General features: G+C 34.0%; 1 protein-coding gene across 1 annotated transcript in view; it reads right to left on the reverse strand.

Annotated features, from left to right (window-relative positions):
* Window positions 1-26,733, reverse strand: part of TOPAZ1 (testis and ovary specific TOPAZ 1) — a 77,971-nt gene that overhangs the window by 32,942 nt on the left and 18,296 nt on the right. The window contains 8 exon segments of the mRNA XM_025461469.3: window positions 5,517-5,632; window positions 6,957-7,049; window positions 7,232-7,383; window positions 13,790-13,853; window positions 15,782-15,907; window positions 16,624-16,709; window positions 18,079-18,218; window positions 20,222-20,286. Of these exon segments, the coding sequence (XP_025317254.3) occupies window positions 5,517-5,632; window positions 6,957-7,049; window positions 7,232-7,383; window positions 13,790-13,853; window positions 15,782-15,907; window positions 16,624-16,709; window positions 18,079-18,218; window positions 20,222-20,286 (842 nt within the window).

A 26,733-nucleotide genomic window follows, 5' to 3' on the forward strand; every position in this document is an offset into this window, starting at 1 on the left:
TTTCATTTGTCCAAGATTTTTTTTACTTCTCTTTTGATTTCTTCTTTGACTCACTGGCTGTTCAGGAGTATGCTGTTTAATTTCCACATATTTGTGGATTTTCCAGTTTTCCTCATGTTATTGATTTCTAGTATCATACTGATTAGGAAAGATGCCTGATTCAGTGTTCTTATATTTTATTACTTGTTTTGTGAATTAACAATGATCTATTCCTGAGAATGGTCAGAATATGCTCAAGAGAAGTGTACTCTGCTGCTGTTGGATTGTTTTGTATATATGTGTTATGTACATTTAGTCTAAAGTGTAGTTCAAGTCACATGTTTCTTTACCGATTTTCTGCTGGATGATATCCCCATTGTTGAAGGTGGGTATTCACATCTACTTTTATTACACTGGTGTCTATTTATCCCATTTGATCTGTTAATATTTCCTATATATATTTGGCTGCTCTGATATTGGGTACACACACATGCATCCTCTTTATGAACTGACTTCTTTATCATTATATAATGACCTTGTCTCTTGTTACTTAAAGTGTAGTTTTTCTGATAAAAGTATTGCCTGCCGTCTTTTGGCTTCCATTTGCATGGAATAGCTCTTTTCATCCCTTCACTTTCAGCATAAGTGTGTTTTTAAAGCTCAAGGAAGTCTCTTGAAGGCAATATATAGCTGAATCTTATTTTTTAATCCATTTAGATATTCTTTTAATTGGATAACTTAATATAGTCAAATTAAATTAATAATTGATATGCAAGGACTCAGTATTGGTATTTTGTTAAATTGTTTTCCAGCTATTTTGTAGTTCCTTTATTCCTTTCTTGCTATCTTCTTTGGTAATTTGATTTTATATAGTTTCCAATGAAAGTTATAGATTTGTCAATTTTATCCATTCAGTTCTGTCACTTTTGTGTCATGTATTTTGAAGCTCTATTGCCTGCTGCATACACATTTAAGATTGTTAAGTCTCTGGTGTATTGACTGTTTTATCATTATATAGTGTTCCCCTTTGCAGTTTTCTTTGCTCTGAAGTGTATCTTATCTGCCATTAATATAGCCATTCACATTGTTTTTAAAATTAACCTTTGCGGGGCAGCCTGGGTGGCTCAGCGGTTTAGCGCCTGCTTTCAGCCCAGGGCCTGATCCTGGAGACCCGGGATCAAGTTCCGCATCGGGCTCCCTGCATGGAGCCTGCTTCTCCCTCTGCCTGTGTCTCTGCCTCTCTCTCTCTTTCTGTGTCTCTCATGAATATATAAATAAAATCTAAAAAAAGGTTTTTTTTTAATAAAATTAAATTAACCTTTGCATGGTATATTGTTTTCCATCCTTTGACTTTCAACCTACCTATATCTTACTAATGAAAGTGAATTTCTTATAGATAGCATATAGTTGGGTCATGCTTTTATATCTACTCTGCCAATCACCATCCTTTAATTATCGTAATTGGAATATCTAAAGTAATTATTGATATGCTAGAGCTCAAGTCTGCCATTTTATTATTATCTGTTTTCTGTTTCCCCTTCCTTATCTTCCTTTGGGATTACTTCTAATATTTTTAGAATTTCATTTTGGTTATCTACAGGTTTTTGAGTACTTTGTATAATTGTTTAGTGGTTGCTCTAGTGCACTGACCCTAATTCCCAATTCTAGAAATGTACCCTAAAAATATACCTCCAACAATGTTAAAAAATACATATATCCAAGGTTATTCACTGAAGCATTATTTTTACTGCCAAATATTGGGGAAAACTTAAATACCTATACATTGACTGAAAAACTTATAGTATATCCATGCAGTTATAAAAAAGAATGACAAACTCCTTCATGAACTAATTCAAATTGACTTCCAGGATATACTGTTTTAAGTGAAAAAAGAAAAGTTGAAAAGAATATTTATCGTATGATATCCTTGTAAGAAACAAAGATTAACAAAATATGTATATATCTGCTCATTATAAAAGGGACAAACCAGAACTAAAACACTAGCTACCTCTAGTAGGTGGTAAAGAGGTAAAAGAGGAGGAAATGGAAATGAGACGGTAGGGATAAGGGGGACAACACTTCTCATTGCATACGTTTTAATATTGCTTTGACTCTTAGAATAAACAATAATGTTTCATATACCTCCCTAAATAAATATTTAAAAGTAGGATTTGGAAGAACTCAAAAATATAATGCAAAAAAAGTAGCGAATAAACCTCAATTTTCTACAAATGAATATCCACACTCAACAGCAGTGGGGAAAAGAAAAGAACTAACCTAAGAAACAGGAAATAATATTTTGGCTGAAAACTGTAAGGCTAAAGAAAAAAATAACTTTATATTAATACTACATTCTAAATTTTTTTCACAGGGGTATGGGTTAGCAGTTCTGACACCACTTTTGGATAGAAGGATTGATAAATGAGTAAACACATTGTAGACAATGAAAGTCACATTTCTCGCTGTCAGAAAAAGAATTTATATATAAGAAAATGGAAAGCTAAAATGAGTATGTGGTGCTGGATTAGAATTAAGCAGTCAGTATGAACTCATGTTTTTTAATATACATACAAATAGAAAAATATGTTTTTGTGTAGGTGTGTTTTGTGTGCATATATATGTGCATATATTTTCTATATGTATGTTTTGTTTATATATTTTTATATACATATATAATGAATATATTTCCTAGCCCTGTACACTGAGAGGATCTAGCTGCAATGACACTCCTGCAGCAATAAGCTCATTCAGATCTTGGTTTTCAAATACCACTTTCCAATGAAAGGAACCGGAACTCCTTGGAGAAACTCCTTGGTTGTTGCCAGTGCTCGGGCAGGGTAAACAGAAGATGAAACTTAAAACAACTCTGTGGCTCCAAAAAATAAGAAAATGGAGGGGAAAATGAACAGAATATGATCAAAGGCTATAGGAACCACCCTGAAGGACCTCCCAAGGGACAAATCTGGAAGAATTTGAGCAAAAAAATTAATAATAATAGTATTAAATTATACATAAACCGTAAGATAAAATAAATACTCATGAGTTCATACTGTAATAAATGGATAAATAAATGGAGAAGAGAAAGTTCTTCCTTACTCAAAATTCCAATTAATATATGTAGAAGAAATAGGGAAAATGTAAAATCACCATTGAGCAAATACCATAGTAGTAACTTGCAGAAAGATTCCCTGATGAATACTGTAATTAACATATGAAGGCTTGAGGAGAAACAGGGTGAATTATGTTAAAGTCTCTTGCCCATAATATTAATTACAAAGGGACAAACAGTAACTACAGTGTAGAAACCTAGCGGATAACATTTTTAACTAAGTTACCAAGGTTAAGTTAATCAATAAGATATGTTGGCACCATGTACCTCCTACTAGGATGCTCTAAGATTGTAGTTAATTGGATTTTATGACTGCTGATTTCTTGGTTTTGATAACTGCACTATTACTATGTAGGATGTTAACATAAAAGGTAGCTAGATAAAGGGAAAGTCTCTATACTAATTTTTGCAACATTTCTGTAAATCTATAATTATTTCAAAATAAAACAATTGTAAACTCATTAAGTGTATGTTAAATGTCCTAAATTACAGACACATCTAAATTCTCACTGATATCCTGAATATGTTGGAATTCTTTGTGTGAATGTGAAAGCCTTTCCAATGAACTATAAACTACCTAATTTAAAACTATAATCAAAATCAAGTATGAGTGTTCATTAAAATTCATTTCCCGAGCCCAGAAAAGGGTAATTATTTCAAAGGGTGTCTGGAAAGTTCAAACATAAAATGATAAATACTAAATTTTTTCCTTCTGCATTGAGGCCAGGTCTACATCCCTAACCACAACCCATACCCCTTACTATCCACAGTTATCATCCTACTTTGTCTTTCATCAAATAGGCCAACGTTAATTCCTCTTAAAAATACTAGATAATTCTTTTGAAGTGGGAGCACAGGAAGGAGCAGAGTGTATAAGGATACAATTATCAAAATTAGGGGTTATAAAATAAACTATAAACATGTATGTGTGATTGTTGAAAAATTGAAAACTAAGGCTGGTTTGTTCTGGAATCTTCTTGTACCAAGAGATCCTTTTTCTATACCAAGAGATCACTGCCTGAAAGGTGAAGCTGTATAGCTCTCCTGGAAACAAGGGTAGTACTGCTCCTCTTGCACCTAGAGGTGCCAGATGCTATTCAATCTCACAGGAGATGAAGATCTGCTAGCCATTTGAGCTCTCTATCATAGCTGCCACTGTCCGAAATGCCAACTTGTTAGCGGATGGATCAGGAGAAGAATGACTTAATATTTGGAAGAAAATATTGATGTACTCTAGTCATTATAAATAGATTATATCCCAGAACTCTGTGCTAGACAAACAGCATTTTTCTTACAAAAACTTATTTCCTAGGTAGTCCCAATAATCTATTTAACCTAAAATAGTATTATAATTTTTATAAACAGAAATATTAATCATTATTAGTTAAAGAAAGAAAAAAACTCAGAACTTGAGAAAGTTAAATGTATCTTCAATGCTGGTGCTTCAAGAGAAGTAGTATCACTTAGTGGAATCACTGCTATTTCTTAACTGTGTACAATGACATCCAGGGCACTACAGAAAATTCACAGGAGCCCCATAGGTTACTTTAATTTTTCAAAGCATCTTCTGTCAGATACCATCAAATTACTACTATTAACTTGTTTGGATCTAACTACTTAGTATATATGACTGTTAATGTACTTTTTTGGGCCTATGGACACTATGAACCAAGAAAGTCTGAAAAACCCTATATTAGAGGATAATGAGAAGTGATTTTATTTATTTATTCATGAGACACACAGAGAGAGAGGCAGAGACTCAGAGGAAGAAGCAGACTCCCTGTAAGGAGCCCGATGTGGGACTCGATTCTGGACCCTGGGATTACACCCTGAGCCAAAGGCAGATGCTCAACTGCTGAGCCACCCAGGCGTCCCTAATTACAGTTTTTGTAAAAGTTGTGGCTTTCCTTTTCGTTAATACAGGTATATTATGGTACTACTCATAATATCATAGGTTTCCAAATAAATCAATTGGGAAGCCCATAAGAGAGAAAGTGAACAAGTGAGAAAAAAGAATGAAAAAGAGGAATTAAAGTATTTTACATAGCTAACATGAAAAGAAGTGAAAGAAAAAAAAAAAGAATTGAGGTACTTTATACACATAAAAGAAGGTGCATTAAGTTCTGAAACAGGATAAGAGGTTCTTTTTACAGTTGATGTGCCAAACACTGAGGTGGATCAGGTACTGGAAAGATTTGGTGAGGCTGGCTAGGAAGGCTGTCTAGAAGCAGCCTGACTAATGACAATGTGACTAGGACATAGCCAAGAGATGAAAGAAAGGCTTATGGTGGGTCGCTAGCTCGATGTTTGGAATACAGTGATAAATAAGTGCTTTGCTTTCACCCTTTCCAAGTCTGTAAAAAATATATATATATCACAAAAAAATGTGTATGTTAAGTTTAACTTTAGTTATAATCACTTTTCTTACCTGGATTTCATCTCCAGAACTGCAGTTATTTCTTGTTGGGAAGCCTGTAGTTGGTATAAGAGCTTGACTATATAGTTAAAGTGCTCTGGGTCAAACACCATCCCAGCTTCAACAAACTGTAGAAGACCAAAAAAAAAAAAAAAAGGTATTTATTCTTATACAAATATGGAAGAGTTGAAAACCAGTATGTAACAACTAGGGGATTGGTGGAAAAACTAAAACAAGTAGAACTAAAATTCACTTAAAAAACTTGAAGTAGGGAAGCCCGGGTGGCTCCGTGGTTTAGCGCCACCTTCACCCCAGGGCATGATCCTGGAGACCCGGGATCAAGTCCCACATCGGGCTCCCTGCATGGAGCCTGCTTCTCCCTCTGCCTGTGTCTCTGCCTCTCTCTCTCTCTGATGAATAAATAAATAAAATCTTAAAAAAAAAAACAAAAAACTTGAAGTAAAAAAACAAAAACAAAAAAACAAAACAAAAAAACCCCCTGAAGTATATTTTCTTCCAATATCTGAAAACCACAGTTAGATACCTTAAGAATTTAAAGTGAAAATGAAAATAATGTTTGAATTCAAAACTTGAATATTCTTTGTTTTCCAAGTTATCTCAATGAATTTATCATCCATACCTCCTGTTTGGTACACATTTAGTCTTTAGCCTAGCACTTGTTTTTGTAAGTTATCCCAGATTGTAAACTTCCTGAGACATATCAAACTGAGGTTTTCTAAAACTACTAGTGGTGATAAGTAATTTCTAGCTTAAAAAATTTCCAGGCAGATAATTCTGTCAAGTTTTGTAATGTGGATCTAGAGGTATTCACCGAAATACCTGTATATTCTGCTAGAGTGGTTCCAATGCTGCTCCTTATAGAAAGGGTGGGCGAGAGGGGTGGTTCTTGTTATCAGCCTGTTCTGAAATGGATGGCTGGGCAGTGCTAAATACCAGTAAGCAGCCAAAAGTACATATTTTAATATAATTTTAGAAAGCCATAAAATTCTTTTTTCTTTTTCTTTTTTTCTTTTTTTTTTTTTTTTGGTGCCAACTATAAAATTAATTCCTAACCTCCATGTTTCTTTGTTTTTCTTACTTTGTTTGGGTCATGATTTTCTATGTATATATTGATCTGTGTATTGATTTTTGTTATAAATGACCTCATATCTTTTGATAAAGAGTTTTCTTTAATCATCTTTAAGGTGTAGAGATGACTTTACAAATCAGAAAGAAGTCACCTGGAGTGCTTAGAACGATTTACTATTTAAGGGGAAGGCCCATCAGTCACTGGAGTCTGTTTATAAATCCTCTTTCAAGAGAAAAAGAACATTTCTGAAAACAGAATTCTTTGGCATCAAGAATGTGAGTAAAAGGCAGTTTAAGAGTGTAAGTGGAAAGAATTATTTTCTTGGTTATTCAGTATCAGAGAATAAAAGTGATAAAGCATACCTTGCAAAATATATCTATTAAAGCAGGTACAGCATTCCTTAATTTCATAGTTGCCACATGTTCAAATATTTTTAGCAATATTTTCAAAGCAGGCTGGATAAAATAAAACAAAAAATTATACTCATTTTCATGTCTTCTTTCATTTAAGCTGAAAATAAAAGCGTTCTCTAGGAATTATTCAATAAACCCAAAGATTTAATTGATAAATTATACAAACAAGAAATATAACAAATTTACTTACAATACTAAAAAGCATAGATTTTCAGGTTACTTACCAGCATTTTAACCATTATGCTGAGGTTCACTACCTGAAATACTTCTTTCAATAAACAATGTTTGAGTAAAGAATTTAGAAGGTCATTTAGCACTTGCAAATCAAAGTGTATACCCGGCGGAAACTTTCTGTAGTAATCCATAAATGTGTTGACTAAAAATAAAAAAAATATAAAAATCATTTGCTGATATCAAGATATTTATCTTTCCTAAATTAGACAAATTTTCTATATTTAAAGATCAAGCAGTGTAAATTTATCTTCTTGAAAGGTACACTTCTGTATCAGCAATATTTGATGAAAGTAAATTAAAATAAAAGTTAATGACTAACATTTGAAGTCAACCAAGCATAGTAGGCACTAGAGTGGGAGCTAACTTATGTGCTAACCACAAGAAATAGGTTAGCTGCCTCATACAACATGGTATCCTTGGAACTCTGAGGGAGCCACACTCTCAGGGATTCTTCAGGCCAGGCTTGGTCATGTATGAGAAACTGTATAATTTGGGGATGGATACAGACTATTTGTATACATACCCCTTCTTGTTTTTAACCCCACCAACATGTTGATCCTAGAGATATTTTTTATTCCAGTTATGATTATGAACATTCTACTAAAAAGTATACTAATTTCCTCTCGGAAAGTAATTTCTTAATGTTAATCCAACTTAATTTACTTTCTATAACAACACTTAAACCATTTCTAATTTTTTCCCATTATTTTGGTAAAATTATTTTAAGGGATCACTCATGGATTATTTTTTTCCCCATTGCAAACTTTTACAGGTCAGAATCTCTATACCCTAGCTGAAACTGCCTTAATAAAAATTACCTTGGGTTTTATTTTAGTGTAGTTATTTCTGCCCAAAATACTTACTACCATCTGGATTACTTGGTGCTGCTATTTATTTATTTATTTATTTATTTAATTTTTTTTAAAATTTTTATTTATTTGTGATAGTCACAGAGAGAGAGAGAGAGAGAATGAGGCAGAGACACAGGCAGAGGGAGAAGCAGGCTCCATGCACCGGGAGCCCGACGTGGGATTCGATCCCGGGTCTCCAGGATCGCGCCCTGGGCCAAAGGCAGGCACCAAACCGCTGCGCCACCCAGGGATCCCCGCTGCTGCTTTTTAAAAGATTTTATTTGAGAGAGTCACAGAAAGAGAGAGCATGTAAGCATGAGCAGGGGGAGAAGCGGAGGGATAGGAGCAGAGAGAGGGAGAAGCAGACTCCTCGCCGAGCAGGGAGCCTGACATGGGGCTCAATCCCAGGACTCCAGATTCATGATCTGAGCTAAATGCAGAGGCTTAACTGACTGAGCCAACCAGGCACCCCTGCCTATTTCCGAATCAGCTTGCTTTTTTGCTGTTGAGTTTTTAGGAATTCTCTATATATTTTGGATGTTAATCCATTGTTAGATATATGATTTGCAAATATTTTCTCCCATTCTGTCAGATACTGTCTTTTAATGAACAAAATTTTTAAATTTTCATGAAGTCCAATTTGTCTTTTTCTTTTGTTGTCTGTGTTTCTGGTGTCATATCTGAGAAATTACTGCCAAACCAGTGTTGTTAAGCTTCTGTCCTTATGACTTCTTTTAAGGGGTTTATTGTTGTAGGTCTTATATTAGGATCTTTGATCCATTTTGAATTGGTTTTTGTATAGAGTGTCAGGTAAGGGTTTAATTTTATTCTTTAGCATGTAGCTATCCAGTATTCCCAGCACCACTTGTCGAAGAAACTATCCTTTTCCCCATTGAGTTGTCTTGGAACCATTGCCTAGAATCATTTGATATGAGGGGTTTTGTCTGGGCTCTCTATTCTATCCAATTGGTTTATATGTCTGTCTTTATGCCAATACTGCAGTCTTGTTTATTACTCTAGCTTTGTAGGAAGCTTTTGTAGGAAGTTTTCAAGTCCTCCAGTTTTATTTTCAAGATTGTTTTTTATACTCATTTTGGGGTTCCTTGCAATAAAATATGAATTTTTAGTTTTTCTAATTCTGGAAAAAAAAAAGTCATTGGTATTTTGATAGGGATTGCACTGAATTTCCAGTAGATCACTTATGTAGTATGGACATTTTAACAATATGAAGTCATGGGCAGCCTGGGTGGCTCAGGGGTTTAGCGCCGCCTTCAGCCCAGGGTGTGATCCTGGTGGAGACCAGGGATCGAGTCCCATGTCAGGATCCCTGCATGGAGCCTGCTTCTCCCTCTACCTGTGTCTCTGCCTCTTTCTGTCTCTCATGAACAAATAAATTCTTTAAAAAAAAAATAGTATGAAGTCTTCCAATCCGTGAACATGAGATTTGTTTCTACTAGTTTCTGTCTAATTTCTTTCAGCAATGACATATCTTTCATTTCCTTAGTTAATTCCTAAATATTTTATTATTCTTGGTGCTACTATAAATTGAAATGCTTTTATTTCTTTTTCAGATTGTTTTCTGAATATATAGAAATGCAAGTGATTTTTGCATGTTCAATCCATATACTGCTACTTTGCTGAATTTATATTTTAGTTCTAACGGGTTTTTTGGTGGAATCTTTAGAGTTTCTACATGTAAGATCATATTATTTGCAAACAGGTAATTTTTTTTATTTCAAGTTTTTATTTAAATTCTAGTTAGTTAACATGGTAAAATTGGTTTCAAGTGTAAAACTTAGTGATTTATCACTTACATAGAACAGCCAGTGTTCATCACAAGTGCCCTCCTTATACCCATCACCCATTTAGCCTATCCCCCCACCCATCTCTCCTTCACCAACCCTCAGTTTATTCTCTGTAGTTAAGAGTATCTAATTATTTGCTTCCCTCTTTTTTTCCTCCCTTCCCCTATGGTCATGTTTTCTTAAATTCCACAAATGAGTGAAATCATATGGTATTTATATTTCTCTGACTTATTTCACTTAGTACAATACACTCTAGCTCCATCCTTGTTGTTGCAAATGGCAAGATTTTATTCTTTTTGATGGCTGAATATTCTGTTATATAGGGCAGCCTGGGTGGCTCAGCAGTTTAGTGCTACCTTCAGCTCAGGGTGTGATCCTGGAGACCCAGGATCAAGTCCCATGTCGGGCTCCCTGCATGGAGCTTGCTTCTCCCTCTGCCTATGTCTCTCATGAATAAATAAGTAAAATCTTAAAAACAAATATTCTGTTATATATATGTATGTGTATACACACACCACATCTTCTTTATCTTGGGCTCTTTCCATAATTTGGCTATTGTTGATAATGTGCAGAGTTAATTTTACTTCTTTTCCGAAATGGATGCATTTTATTTCTTTGCCTCGTCTGATCATTCTGGATTATAAATCTTCCAGTTTTAGTTTGAACAGAAATGATGAAAATGGGTACCCTTGCCTTTGTTCCTGATCTTAAGGGGAAGAGTTTTGGTCTTTCACCACTGAGTATGCTTTCTGCAATAGGTTTTCATACACAGGTTTCCCTCACTTTCTAGAGTATGCTTTATACCACCCACTTCACTTTTATGAAAGACCTACCTTGGTACAGGCCTACCTTGTTTTATTGTACTTCATTTTATTGCACTTTGCAGATTTTGCATCTTTTACAAATTAAAGGATTGCAGGAACCCTAAATAAAGTAAGTCTACTGGCACCATTTTCCCAACAGTACTGCTCACTGTATGTCTCTGTGTCACATTTTGGTAATTCTTGAAATATTTCAAACTTTTTCATTATTACATCTGTTGTAGTCATCTGTGATCAGTGACTGGGACTCACTGAGGGCTTTGGATGATGGCTAGAGTTTTTTAGCAATGAAGGTTAAGGTATATACACTTTTTAAAAAATTATTGTATACTTAACAGACTATAGTATGATATAAACAAATATAACTTTTTAAATTTAAATTTTGTTAGTTAGCATACAGTAAGGAAGGACTTCTGTATTTTGTTGTTTCCTATTTGCATACTTGTAGCTTTTTTGTTCTTTATTTTCTGCATTACTATTGTCTTTGTTTAGTTGATGTTTTTAATTAAATGTTTAAATTCCTTTTTGTGTTTATTCTATAGCTATTTTCTTTGTGATTACCATGAGGATTACATTTAACATCCTAAAGTCGTAACACTCTAATATGAACTAATACCAGCTTAACTTCAGTAACATACAAAAACTGCTTTTTTTTACAAAACTCCATCCCTACCCTTTTCAGTTAAGTCATAAAATTACATTTTTACATACTGTGTGTCCCAAACATTAACAGTTTTTTAAAATGCATGAGGCTCTTAAATTATATAGAAGAGAAGATTTGGAGTTATCAAATTTGCAATACTACTACTTTTTACACTAATAATTTTTTTCTTTAACTGTTTTAGTCTCTTTAATCATAGAGAAGAAAACAGAATAGCAGTTACAAACTATTGTTTAAATAATTACTAACTTTTACTATTGTCCATGTATTTACTACCTCTATTGAGACCATTATTTCTCCACATGACCTTGAGTGACTATGTGTTCTTTCATTTCACCATGCGGGACTCCCTTGATCATTTCATGCAGGGCAGGTCTACGGGAAATGAACTCTCCCAGCTTCTACTTATCTGAAAAGGTCTTAATTTCTCCTTTATTTTTGAAGGGTAGTTTTGCTAGATATAGGGTTCCTGGTCGACAGAAAATTTCCTGAAGCATGTTGAAAATATTGGCTTTCTTTTGACCTCTAGTTTCTAATGAGAAATTTGCTTATAATCTTACTGAGGATCCCTTGGATGTGATGATTTGCTTCTCTCCAGCTGCCTTCAAGACTGTCTTTGGCTTTTGAAACTTTGATTATAATGTGTTTTGGTGTGAGTTTCTTTGAGTTCATCATCTTACTTGGAGTTTGTTAAGCTTTTTGGACATTTATATTCATGACTTTCATCAAATTTGGGAAGTTTTCAGCCAGTCTGTTTACATACTCTTTCTGCCTCCCTCTTTTTCTTCTCCTTCTGGGATTCACACAATGTATATATTTATCTATTTAACAGAATCCCACAGGTCCCTTAGGCTGTTGTTCACTTTTCTTCAATCTTTCTTTTCTCTCTTCTTTGAACTCAGTAATTTCTATTGTCTTATCTTCAAGTTTGCTGATTTTTTGCCTGCTTAAATCTGCCTTTGAATCCTTGTAGTAAACTTTTTACTTGTTATTGTACTTTTTCAGCTCCAGTTTTTTTTTTGAGTTTTCTTAACCTCTCTTTATTAATATTTCCACTTTGTTCATACATCATTTTCTTTACTTCCTCTATATCTTTGTAAGTATGTTAAACATCTTTAAGACAGTTGTTTTGAAGTCACTATCTCAACTATCTGCCATTAGATCTTTTACAGGGATAGTTTCTATTGATACATTTTTTCCTTTGAGTGGGCTGTACTTTTTCCTATTTCTTTGTATACCTTGTGACTTTTTTGTTGAAAGTGGGCATTTTAATCTAATAACTGGTAACTGCAAGAGCTCAGATTCTCTCCCTTCCCCCAGGGCCTGTTGTTTTGTTATTGTTTCTGTTTACTGCTTTTGTTTTTATTTATTTTTTATTTTTTTATTTATTTATGATAGTCACACAGAGAGAGAGAGAGGCAGAGACACAGGCAGAGGGAAAGCAGGCTCCATGCACCGGGAGCCCAATGTGGGATTCGATCCCGGGTCTCCAGGATTGCGCCCTGGGCCAAAGGCAGGCGCCAAACCGCTGCGCCACCCAGAGATCCCTGCTTTTGTTTTTTTATTGTTGTATGTTCTGTGGGGAGGATCAGTCTGAAGTAAATTTAAGGTCTTATCATTTCTTTAGTGAGCCTTTCTCATGCAGTCACTTTTTAGTTTCCCCAATATATGCATGCAGTTGTTTTTGAATATCCTAGTCTCTAAGACTTGGCTCCGAAATGGGGAAAAAGAAAAATGAAAGACAAGGTAAAAAAAAGAGTGCTAGCTCTTTAAATTGTTTGGAAGTCACTTTAGCAGGAAGAAGAGAGGCTTAAGACAATGGGAAAAAGTAGGATAATAATAGCTGCCCATCTCTTTGCACCTCTGTGATCAGAAGCAGCAATCAGCAATCTGCTATTTCCTAGGACTAAGATTTGAAAGATAAATAGGTCTTTGCTATAGGGAAGAGGGATGGAAGAAAGGCATCCCAGATAGAGAGCAGGTACAGTGGCTGTGATATTATAACAGAGCCTGGCCTGTTTAGGGACTTACACAGAATTCAGTATGGAAGTGTACTGGCCTCAAAGAGGTAAGTGTTAAGAGGATAAGAAGTAGGAAAGATTTCAGTTTCTGAAACATCCCTTCAGAAAGATTTTAAGCCAATTAACAGTATTATTTTTTCTTATACCTATACATCCATGCAAATATTAGTATGTAAGAGAACTATAGTGTTAGGTGGATTCTAATTTTTTTAGTAACCAAAATGGCACACTTATTTTTAATCCTTTCTAAGACCAGCAGAGCCACTCTAAGGCATTCAGTTTTCATACTTTAAAGTACTGAAGTTACTTTCAAACTATAAAATACAATAGCACATTGTTTGAAACACTCACATTCATGAATTTATAGTAATCGTTCCATTGTCTCATACCTGCACGTTGTAGCAAACACAGCTCGTTGATACTTATATATTTCTTAAACACATCCATACAAACCTACAAGTAATGAAAAACATATTACCTTTTTATATTCTTTTTATATTTCATAAAAGACAAATTTCTATCCTATCTTTCTGTTTATTCTATTTTTTTATTCTTTTTTTTATTCTATTTTTTTAAGTAAACTTAAAGCAATGGCATAAAAAGTTGAAGTTAGGTTAACTCACAGATTTGAAATGCATATTGAACTCACTACAAAAACCTTATTCTAGAGATGCTCTGAAAAAGAAAAGGTCAAGGAAATAGCCTAGATTAGCAAGCAATGGGGGAAAGGAAGAAATCCTTGAGTATCTGAAATTTTTAAAAAATCTTATTTAGGTCATTTAAAAAAATAACTTTACTCATGCAAGGATAAATCCATTTACCAATGGATTAGAATAGAGAGCCTAGAAATAGACACGCTCATATAGAATCAGCTGGTTTGTGACATGGTGACCCTGCAGTGCAGTGGGGGGAAAAATGGTCTTTTTTTAGTAAATGGTGTTGGGTCATCTAGGGATCCACACAGGAAAAAATATTTATCTTGACCTTTTCTTCACATAATAAACAAAAAAAATCAATTCCAGGTGGCTTAGTGTTTTTTTTTTAAAATTTAAATTCAGTTAGCCAATATATAGTACATTAGTTTCAGATGTAGAGTTCAATAATTCATCAGTAGCATGTAACACCCAGTGCTTACTACATCATGTGCCCTCCTTAATGGTGGCTTAGTATTCTAAATACAAAGATAAAACATTGGACCTTAAAAACAAACAAACAAACAAACAAACAAACAAAAAAACAAAAAAACAAGATCTTGGCAACTATTTCTTCAACAGGACAAAAAAAAAAAAAAAGGTTAAGAAAATCAACAAAACTGGGCTATATAAAAATTAAGAAATTCTGTTTACCAAAAGACACTTTTAAAGAGGGTGAAAAGGCAACCAGTACACTAGTAAGAGTTACCTGCCATACACATATCCAACAGAGAACTTACACCCAGAAAATATAAAGAATTCTTAAGACAGATAAGAAAAAGGCAATCCGGGCAGCCTGGGTAGCTCAGCGGTTTAGCACCGCCTTCAGCCCAGGGCCTGATCCTGGAGTCCTGGGATCGAGTCCCACGTCGGGCTCCCTGCATGGAGCCTGCTTCTCCCTCTGCCTCTCTCTCTCTTTCTCTCTCTGTCTCTCATAAATAAATAAAATCTTAAAAAAAAAAAAAGAAAGAAAAAGACAATCCCATAGAATATAGGCAAAATACTTAGATATTTCCAAAAAGAGGGTATCCAAGCATCTAATGATTTTGAAAGATGCTCAGCTTCATCAATCATCATCAGGGAAGGCATCACTCCCCACCCACCAGAATGGTTAAAATTAAAAGGCTGATAAATACCAAGAGCTGGTAAGGCTATGAATCAACCAGAACACTTCAACATTGCTGGTGAGAGTGTAATTTGGCAGACCACTTCAGAAATCTGCTTGGCAATATTGACTAAAGTTGTACATATGCAGATCCTATGAACCAGCAATTCCAGTTTTAAGTATAACCCATCAGAAAGTGTGTGTTTATATATATGTATATACATACATATATATATACACACACACATATATATCCACCAAAAGACAGGCAGGTTTAGAAACCACCCAAATGAATCAAAAGTAATATTTATCAATAAAATAATTTTGATATACTCGCACACTGGAATATTTATTATACAGCAATGAGAAAGAAATGTTTATAACTAAAAAATATAGATGAATCTCAAAAATATTGAACAAAAAGAAACTAAAAATAAGAATACAGATTGTATGATTTCATTTATATAAAGTACAAAACTAGGCAAAGCTCATCTATGCTAGCAGGAGTCAAAGAAAATCTGAATTAAACATATAACAGATGATTATTAAAACAATCTCTACTTCACAGACATTACATATTTTACCTTTTCATCCCCTTGCTCAGGCACATGAGCAAACTTGCATTGTGATCGTTCACAGCCACGTAATGTATTAAAATGAAATTTGCAATATCTATGGGGTAGCATCAACCCTAGGGGCTTCTGGAACACCTAGAAAATTAGATATATTTTCTTTTTATGTTAATTACAAAACACCATAATCAAGTGAGAAAGCATTTGAAGGAACCAGAAATATATACACCCAAAAGAGTATCAAGACAAATTGCTGACTTGATAAAGTAAAACTCCAAACAATTGATATTTTTAAAATGATGAAAACAAAAATTTTAAATGATGTCGAATTTTTGCAATTTCCTTCAGTGTAAAATATTCCAGTTACTACTGTTTTACGTTACATGTTTTTAAAAGTTTATGCATTCCCTCCCCTTTCTCATATACCTGGCCCCTTTTGCTTTTATAAGAAGCTATTCTATTATAATATGCATATTTCAGATGCATTTACTTAGAATCCAAATTTTCCACAGCTTTTCTGAGTAACAAAGATATGACGGAATAAAAATATTTACAACAAACTTTCTCTATAAACTGCTTTAATTAAATCATTAGCTTTCTCTTCCATCACAGGGAACTATCCATCCTATATTTTGTTTTGTATATTCACTCTCCACCCTACCCACCCAGCCTTCTTTCAACTTCTTAACATTATTTGTGAATATCCTCGGAGTCACTACTCATTTTCTGCTTTTTACCACCAACTGCCATTCAAAATCTGTAAATGGCCAGAAGTGCTTAAAAAAAATGATAGGGAAATACAACCAAAATATGTGCTTTTATAGGATTATTTTTTTTTTTAATGGGGGACTTACCCCTACATTTTTTTCCCTCTTAAAAATTTCACAAGTTTCAGGACTCTGCAGCTTTAGGAAAGAATGTTTTCCTGGAAATTTGAAATCTAGAAGTGATTAAGAATGACATCACACATCATTATGTTAGTTTCTTCCCTTCATAACAATGAAATATTACCACTACTATCTGCTTTAAAGTTTTACTTTGGACTACTCATACTCTGTTCACAGACTATGATGCTACAGTGTGTGCCTGTGAAATAAAAAATGCTCCTTAAGTATTTCTAGGCCTAAATGTAAAATCTTAAACTAATTTTAAGCTGAAGATACTTTCTTAAAAGCTTTATATAGCAGTACTGAACACAGCATTTAAATAATAGTCTTTATGTTAAACGCACATATATGATACACAATTAAAATTTCTAAGGAAACTGACAAACCTAGGTATTACCAAAATGAACTATGTACCCCCTACAAATTCATATGTTCAAGCTCTAACCCTTTATTTGAAGATCGGGCCTTTTACAGAATGAAATGGGGTCATAAGGGGGAGACACTGATCAGATGGAATTAATGTCTTTATAAGAAGAGACATGAGAGAGCTTGCTCTTTCTCCATGCACATGTATCAAGGCAAGGCCACGTGAGGCCTTAGCAAGGAGGCAGCCATCCATAAACCAGGAAGAGAGCCAGAAACTGAACCCTGCCAGAACCTTGATCTTAGCCTCCAGAACTGTGGGAAATAAATTTCTGTCATTTAGGCCACCCAGTCTATGGTATTGTGTTTTGGTCACCTGAGCTACTGATACACTAGGCATCCTATCCCTTAATGTTGGTCTTTCAAAATGAGAATTAGGACATTTAGAAATGTTTTTCTCTAAAGATAAAATAATTTAAAAACTTTTTATTTTAAATAATTGCATTTTTCACTTGGTAGCATCAGGTGAATTTGGAACAAGCTCAAGTTTCTGCTGCATAGTTTTGCTGTAATTTTCATTATAAGAACCATTAAGGCTTTTTAAGATAAAACACACAATCATCTGGGCATGCTGCTGTAGCACAAGACACCAGGCAGCACAAAGTCTGTAATAGGAAAGTACAGAAGAATTAGGTGTGGGCTACACAAAGAAATTTTATTGCTTCTAAATTCATTCTTCAATCTAGCCTATTTTGTTCAAGCATTATGGATCGTCAAAAAAACCTGACACAAATTCTAAATACATTATAAAATTTTAAAATATTCAACTAAGATATGAATATTTTAGGTATATCCTATATTTTACCGCTATCACACAAACACAGATATTTAAGAAATTATTCCATCTAAAGTTCTAAGTAAAGGTATACTAACTTTCCAATTTTAACATATTCTAAGTGTGTTTTGATATTTTTTACTTTTTTGTTTTTGATGAAAAAAATCTCCTATACAGTTTCTATGTTATCAAAAGCCAATAAAATTTTATTAAGATAACAGTACCATTCATCCAGGGCTTTAGAAATAGGTCTTCTTGATGAGCACTCAGATTCAAAGGTGGCACTGATAAGCACAGAGGTTTTGGGACCAGTGCTGCCAAATGACATTCACCAACCATGATCGCTGCATTTTTAGAATCTTCACTGTGTGAGCACAAAAGCCAAAATCAGATTTTAAAATTCTAGAAACATTAAAGTAATGAGAATCAAATAAGTAGAAACACAACCTAACACACTATGTATATGTTATACACCATGCTGTATACTATTACCATATTATGATTCTTCAGTATCTTCAGTAGGTGTTCTTGCCTTCTTCAGTGCTTGTTAAATGGCCAGGGTAGGGGTAGGAGAAAGGTTGTTGGGTTAAAACTAGAGCAGAGTATTTTTGATCACACCAGACAAAAAGTCTGAGGAGGAACTAGGCTAGCATTCTAATCCAGAAAAGATCATCCAATTATTCTATTGATAGTAGAGTAAAATAAATAAATTATGAATTATTCTTTAGAACAAGCATATTTAATAAATTTATACAGGTACCTGAGAGCTTCCTTGGGGAAGAAGGTATAAAAAATGTGCTGTTCTTGGTTGCTTAGATTTAACCAGCTCTGACTATATTTTAATATGTGAGATCCTATATAACCTGTTTCAGAAAAACTTAGGAGTTTTCTGGAGCTTCACTTACTTAGAAAAAGAAAGAAGCGAAGGAGAAAGTGGAAAGTATCTCAAAGCTGACTGATAGTTATGAATGAACTTAGTTTTTAGGCGAAAATCACTCAGATACTGCAATATTTTACCTTAAAAATAATTCTATTAAGCTTTTTCAGCTGGAGTTCCCTGGGCCAGAGAGGAGAAAAAAAAAAAAAAAAAAAAAACAAAAAACAGAAAGAAGGTGCCACACTTACAACAGCTGAAACTTAGTTAGCATTGAAAAAGCTTAAAAATTACACAAGGGGTGCCTGGGTGGCTCAGCAGGGAGTCTGCTTCTCCCTCTGTCCCTCCCTCTGCTCATGCTCTCTCTCAAATAAATAAATAAAATCTTTTTTAAAAATTACACAGGAAAGAGATTATCACTTCTTTTTCCAACTTGGGACATCATTAATATATGCAATCAACACCACATTCCTCAAAACAAAACAAGAACAATAATATAGAACAAACAAGAATTATGGAATTTTACAGATGGAAGAGATTATCTAGTAAAATTATTTTGTTTTTGATTGAATGACTAAAGCCTGGAGTAATGTAGTGACTTTTCCAATGTCACATTCCTGATCATTGTGGTAGAGCCAAACTGATGATAAAACTCTGCAGACTGCAATGACACTACTTCGTTGTAAGCAAAATGCCTATAAGAGGGAAAAAAAGGGAACTTTTGTCATTTTTTCCCTTTTAAAATTTCAAATGGTCATGGATCATACTGGGTTTCTGTGCCAATCTAATTCTCACCTAGGCTTTTCCTTCATTCAGTGGTTCTCAAACTTGAGCACATATTAGGATCAGCTGGTGGCCTTGCTGAACCACAGACTGATGGGCCCCATCTCCAGAGTTTCTGATTCAGCAGGTCAGGAATGGAACCAAGTAATTTGCATTTCTAACATGTTCCCACTTGATGCTGCTGCTATAAAGGATCACACTGAAAACTACTGCCTTAACACAAAAGGACTTGAACACATTTGTCACCTGATCTCAGTGTACCTTGCCCCAACAGCAAAACAGGCATGCAGGATGGATCGTGATCTCCAAGGTATCCTTTAAGTTTGGTATTGGCATATGTTCAAGTGAGTGTACTGTAACTCTTAGTACTAATCACTGCAAACATGTCAGATACCTGCAAACTGCAATATTCATCTGATTTCTGACACTTTTCTACCTTCCCAAAGGTCATGTACACATTCTTTTTTCTTTTATCATTATTCCTTATTCCTTCCTCAAAAAATATTTTAATGGCTCAAAAATCTTTGTCACAGCTTTATACTAACTGAAAGTATCCCTGACATCTGGGTATACCTGATACACTGATTAATAATCTCTATGTATGGCTCACAGCATGGTAGCCCAAGCACATAGAGCAGAGAATGAAAAACACACTCAAAATACAAATTATGTAACTATTTTAAAATTACATAATTAAAAATGGTACAAACCTTTTGTAAACTTCAAAGATATTTTCTTTTTCTTCTTTAATAGTCACCTTTTCTGAAAATCTACTCTGTGAAAAAATTATGGTTAAAAGTACAAGTGAATATTTTTGTATTCCATATCTATAAGGTTTACTGGGATATATTAGATGTTAATTAAACCACTAGCTTATGGCCAACTGACAAAACAACTCTACAGTATTTGAAATACTAATATTGACTTAAAAATTCCACTGTTGCTTAAGAGAAAAACTCATAGAAATCATAAATTTTCTCAGCTTTTGACACCATAGTTACATAAACTGGCATTTAAAATTATTATGAACAATTAAAGTTACATTTGTTTTCATTCAGATAAAAAGCATTAAGTGACTTTTATTTTTAGGTGGTATTTATGAACAAATTCATTTTTCTCATTGGAAGTATTAAATGTATTTCATTTATCACTATACTCAAAACATTTCACATTAGTGTTCTGGAATCGTGCCTAATTATAAGGAAGTTATACATGCTAATATTAAACTTTTAAAAAACAGGCAGGGAACAAGAAAATAAATCCCCAAATTACCTATTATGAGCAGAGATAACCATTTAAATTCTTACTTTATATGAAAAATTAAATTTTTTAATTACTAAAAATTTTTTCCAGCCTTGCTGAGAATTGATATATATTACTGTATAAGTTTAATGCATACAGCATGATGGCTGGATTTACATACATTGTGAAATCATTACAATAGCTGCAGCTAACACCTATTTTCTCATAGAGCTACAACAAAAAGAACAAGAGAAAAAGAAATTTCTCCTTGTGATGAGAGCACTGAAAATGTACTCTTTTAACCTTTTTTTTTCTTTGAGAGACAAAGTATGCATGTGCAGGTATAAAGGGAGGGGTGGATGGAGGAGAGAGAAAATTTTAAGCAGGTTCCATACCCACCACAGAGCTCAACTCATCTCGATATCACAATCCTCTGAGAGATCATGACCTGAGCCAAAAATCAAGAGTCTGACGCTTAACCAACTGAACTACCCAGGCACCCCAACAACTATTCTTTTTTTAAAAGTACATAACACATATTACTGTAATATGTGTAATGATATAATGATACACACTGCATATACTTTTAACCCTTGCAAAGAAAATTACAAAAATCAACTGAGAAACATAAAATATTAAAAAAAATATACCATGTTCTACACGAGACTATTAAAGGTAAAGATGTTAATTCTCCCCAAATTAATGTATATATTTTAAAAACTACTTTATCATGTGAGTTTATATATTTTTTAAGACTTTACTTATTTATTCAAGAGACAGAGAGGCAGAGACATAGGCAGAGGGAGAAGCAGTCTCCCTGCTGGAAGCCCAATGCAAGACTCCAGGACCTGAAGATCACGACCTGAGCTGAAGGCAGATGCTCAACTACTGAGCCACACAGATGCCCCTGATCACGTGAGTTTAAAGCACTCTTAAGAGAATATAAGAATGGCCAAAAAAAATATTTTAAATTTATTATACATCTTAGGGTCTTTTAAAGCAAGCCTTATTTTTATTTTGCTTGCTATTTTTATTTTTCAAATAATTGACAATATGATTGATATTAGTACAAGGACCTGAGCAATCAATGAAACAAAAGGAACAGTTCCACACATACAAATTTGAAATTTTTTTAAAAGATTTATTTATTCATGAGAGACACACACACACACACACACACACACACACACACACACACACACAGAGGTAGAGACACAGGCAGAGGGAGAAGCAGGCTCCATGCAGGGAGCCCGACATGGGACTTGATCCGGGGACTCCAGAATTATGCCCTGGGCCAAAGGCAGGCACTAAACCACTGAGCCACCCAAGGATCCCACAAATTTGAGAATATTAAAGATAACATTTGAAATCTGTGAGGAAATGATTCAATAAATGGCAGCAGAAAAATGGGCTAGTTAACTGGGTAGAAAATAAGTTTGGTACCAACTCACCATATGTTAAAATACTTTTTAGGTAAAGATTTAAATATACAAAAATAGCAAAAAAAATAAAGGTGGGTATTTGTATAATTTTAAGAGTGGAAAAAACTTAAGCATGATACCAAAAGCAGAAACCATAAATTATCACACCAACAGGTGTGAATATAAATATTTTTGGTATTTTCTTATACTAGACTACAAAGTACACAAAAGCCATCCATCAAAAAAATTTTTTAAAGGTTACATTGTTTCTACATTCTTTCTCTCAAGATAGATTTTAGATTCAGAAAGATAAAAATTCAAACATAAGGGATCCCTGGGGGACTCAGGGGTTTAGTGCCTGCCTTTGGCCCAGGGTGTGATCCTGAAGTCCTGGGATGGAGTCCCACATCAGGCTCCCTGCATAGAGTCTGCTTCTCCCTCTGCCTGTATATCTGTGTCTCTGCCCCCCCCCCCCACCTTTCTCTCTGTCTCTCATGAATAAATAAAATCTCAAAAAAAAATTCAAACATAATAAAAAAACAGAAAAAAAACACCAGAAAAATATACAAGAGAAAACTTTAAATCTTGAAATGGGAAAGGGCTTCTCTATTACTCATAACTCAAATATCAGAAGAGAAAACTAGTAGATTTGACCAAAAACCTCCTTTAAGGTTAAAAAAAAAAAAAAAAAAAGCCAAACTCCTAAATCAAGTCAGAACAGACAAAAAATAGGAAAAAGTGTGGGAACATAGGACAAAGAATATATTTTTTGTGTTTTGTAGTTTCAAGTTTTATTTAAGATTCCAGTTAGTTAACATACAGTGTAATATTAGTTTAAGATGTAGAATTTTGTGATTCATCACTTAAATACAATATCCAGAGCTCATCACAACAAATGCCTTCCTTAATACCCATCACCAATTTAACCCATACCCCTGCCCATCTCTCCTCCAACAACCCTGTTTGTTCTCTATAGCTAAAAGTCTGTTTTATGGTTTGCCTCTCTTCCCCCATCCCATGTTCATCTGTTTTGTTTCTTAAATTCTACATATGAGTGAAATCAGAGTATTTATCTATATGACCTATTTTGCTTGGCATAATATTCTCTAGCTCCATCATGTCATTGCAAATGGCAAGATTTCATTCTTTTTAAATGACTAAATAATATTCTGTTCTGTATATAATATATATTCAGCATTCTGTTTATCCATTCATCAGTTAATGAACATCTGGGCTCTTTCCAGATTTGGCTATTGTTGATAATGCTATGAACATCAAGGTGGACATATCCCTTCAAACCAGTATTTTTGTATCCTTTGGGCAAATACCTAGTAGTGCAATTGCTACATCATAGGGTAGTTTCTATTAACTTTTTTGGGACCCTCCATACTGTTCTCCAGAGTGGCTGCACCAGTTTGCATTCCCACCAACAGTGTAGCAGGGTTCCCTTTTCTCTGCATCCTTGCCAACATCTGTTGGTCTTGTGTTGTTAATTTCAGCCCTTCTGATAGGTATGAGGTGATATTTCATTGTAGTTTTGATTTGTATTTCCCTGTGAGTGACGTAAGGATGTTTAATATATGAAAAGTTCCTACAAGTAAAAAAAGATCAAAATCTCAGAAGAAAAATGGGCAAAACACATAAAAAGAAAGTTCATTTAAAAATGGCCTTTAAACATACTAAAAGATGCTTAGTCTCCTAAGAGAAAAGCAAATTGAAACTAAAAGTCACTTGTAAAAATAGACAGATGGGACAAAAATTTTAATACTAAGTTCGTTAGTTGTGTGGGGAGAAAACTGGCATTCTCACCCAATGTTATTGAAAGTATAAATCACAGCCATCTCTATGTAGGCCAATCTGACAATTCTACTTCTAAGAATCTAAAAATGCCTGCACATACACAAAATGCCTTATGTTCAAGGATACATAATGCAGCAATATTTAAATAGCAAAAAATGGGAACAACCACATGTCCACTAATAGTGGAACTTGTTGAATAGAGTATATCCATGCAGTAGATAATTATGTAATTATAAAAATAAGGCATAATTACATACATTGAAAAGAAATACTCCATTATATACTAAGTTTAAAAAGCAAGGTAAAGAATGGTATGCTACCATTTACATAAAATTAAAAAGGATATACAATATACTTTGAGAAATGGTAGAGTATGTCTTATTGGGCTAATCCTCCTGTAGGTAAAAACTAGGTAAAATATAAAAATCTCTGCTTGAAACCACTGGAAACATATGAAAAGCTGGCAGAACCTGGAGGGAATTCTCCACTTGGAAAGAAGGAATAGCAAGCACTAGCTAACTCTTTTGCTTTCATAGCTTTATTCTTGAAGGCAGATCCTGGTTGAGCTACTTGGGAAGGCCAAAAACTTGCCTTATGGAAACAAACCAGAAGGCTAAGTTTAGGACAAGGTCATAAACTGGGAAGTAGGGCTGGGAATCCAGGGAAAGAGAGAGCCTAAGAAAGGAAATCCTGAAATCTGCTTATAAATTCTGTCCTAATTTCTTACTGACCCTTGAACTGTATCTTTGAACTGGTAGACTCCAAACAGCCCAGCTAAGGCTAAAAGAACTGAACAAAGATTTGAAAAGGAATCTGAGTTCACCTAAATTAAAACCTTAGCATGCAATTACCATACAGCTAGCAACTGCAGACGGGGATTTATCCCAGAGAAGTTTAAAATTATGTTCACCAAAAACTGGTAAACAAATGTTTATAGTAGCTTTATTTGTAATAGCCGAAAACTGTAAACAATGTGGATGTCCTTCAATGAAGAAAGAGCTTTCAGATAAACTGTGGTAACCCAACCCATGGAGTACTGCTAAGCAATAAAAATGAATCAACTATTGATGCATGAAACAAACTTGATGAATATCCAGAGGATTATGCTGGGTAAAAAAAATCTGAAGAGGTTACATACTGAATGATTCCATTTATGTAACTTTCTTAAAATGACAAAATTATAGAAATGGAGAACAGATTAGTGGTTGTCATGGGTTCAGGAGAGTTTAGGAGTAGGCAGGAAGAAAGTAGGCATGGCTATAAGGGCAACAGGAGAGTTCCTTGTGGTGATGGAAATGCTTTATACCTCTGCTAAATTAACGTCAATACTAAAAAAAAAAAAAAGTCAATACTCTGGTGTGATATTGTACTATGGTTTTGTAATGTTACATTGGGGAAAACTGGTAAAGGGTACACGAGATCTTTCCCTGTTATTTCTTACCACCACATGTGAATCTATAACCATTTCAAAGTTAAAAGAATATGGGATGCTGCTAAGGCCCTATTCATGGATAAATTTATAGCACTAAATTGTCTCGGGAAATAAATTTTAAATCAATGACCTTAAGAGGTTGCAACCTTAAGAGGTTAAGAAGGGCAAATTAAATCCAAAGTAAGCAAAAAAAAGGAGAAAATAATGATCAGCTGAAATCAGTGAAATAGAAACAAAGCAATAGAGAAAAAAAAAATCAATAAAACCAAAGCTAGTTCTTTTGGAATAGCAATAAAATTAATAATCTTCTAGACAACCTCCAGTAAATCTACATCTATTTCAAAATACCAAAATTACAGAGATGGGAAACAGATTAATGGTTGCTAAGGTTAGGAATGTCAGAGGTAAGGAGAAAGGTGTAACCGAGGAATAATATAAGGGAGATCATTGTAGTGATGGAATAATTCTTTATCTTGATTGCAGTAGTGGCTACAAAAATCTGCCCACTTACTAAAATACACAGAAGTATATATACTTACATTTAATATCAGATTCTTGGTTTTGATACTGTACTTAAAAATGTAATCACAGGGAAAAACTAGGTGAAGGGTCCATGGGTCCTCTGTATACTACTTTTGCCATTTCCTGGGAATCTACAATTATCTCAAAATTAAAAGCTAACAGAAGAGTATACTAGCATTTTATCTGGGGTTCAAAACTAGACTCATTAAGCAATTACTACTACCATGGTAAACTTAAAAATTGTTACATATGGATTCTGGGTTTAATGGACATATAAGACAAAATAAAAACAAGCTCTCTGAAAAACAGAGCATATATATATTCCATATTTATTATATAAATTAACAGATACATAAAAGATCAATCATGAAGTATATCTGAAAATGCACAGAAAACTGTATATAAATGCAGGGAAGTGCTAGGCCATACATATGTCCTGAAGTTAACCTAATAAACTCCTAAAAAAAAAAAATAAACTACTAAAATGAAGGTGAGAGATACGAATAAAGTTTAATTCTGAAACTTGGGGGCCAAATATCTTAAAGATAAATATTATTACCTGGTCATGTATTTTTTTAAGGAGTTGGTACTTTGAAGCTTACCATGGTATTAGAAAGATAAATGCATCATCCCTTTCTTTTAAGCAAAACCAAGAAATCTTACTATACCAGGAAGCAACTAAATGATTCTGCAGATTATTTTTAAAAGAGCCAATGCCAAAAATAGTCTACATCTTTAAAATATTTACAGTGTTAAAAATTCAGTGAATTCTGGCAGACATCTCCTAAAATCTATGCTTGCAGGA

The sequence above is a fragment of the Canis lupus genome, chromosome 23, assembly GCF_003254725.2.
Source record: "Canis lupus dingo isolate Sandy chromosome 23, ASM325472v2, whole genome shotgun sequence".
NCBI lineage: Eukaryota > Metazoa > Chordata > Mammalia > Carnivora > Canidae > Canis > Canis lupus.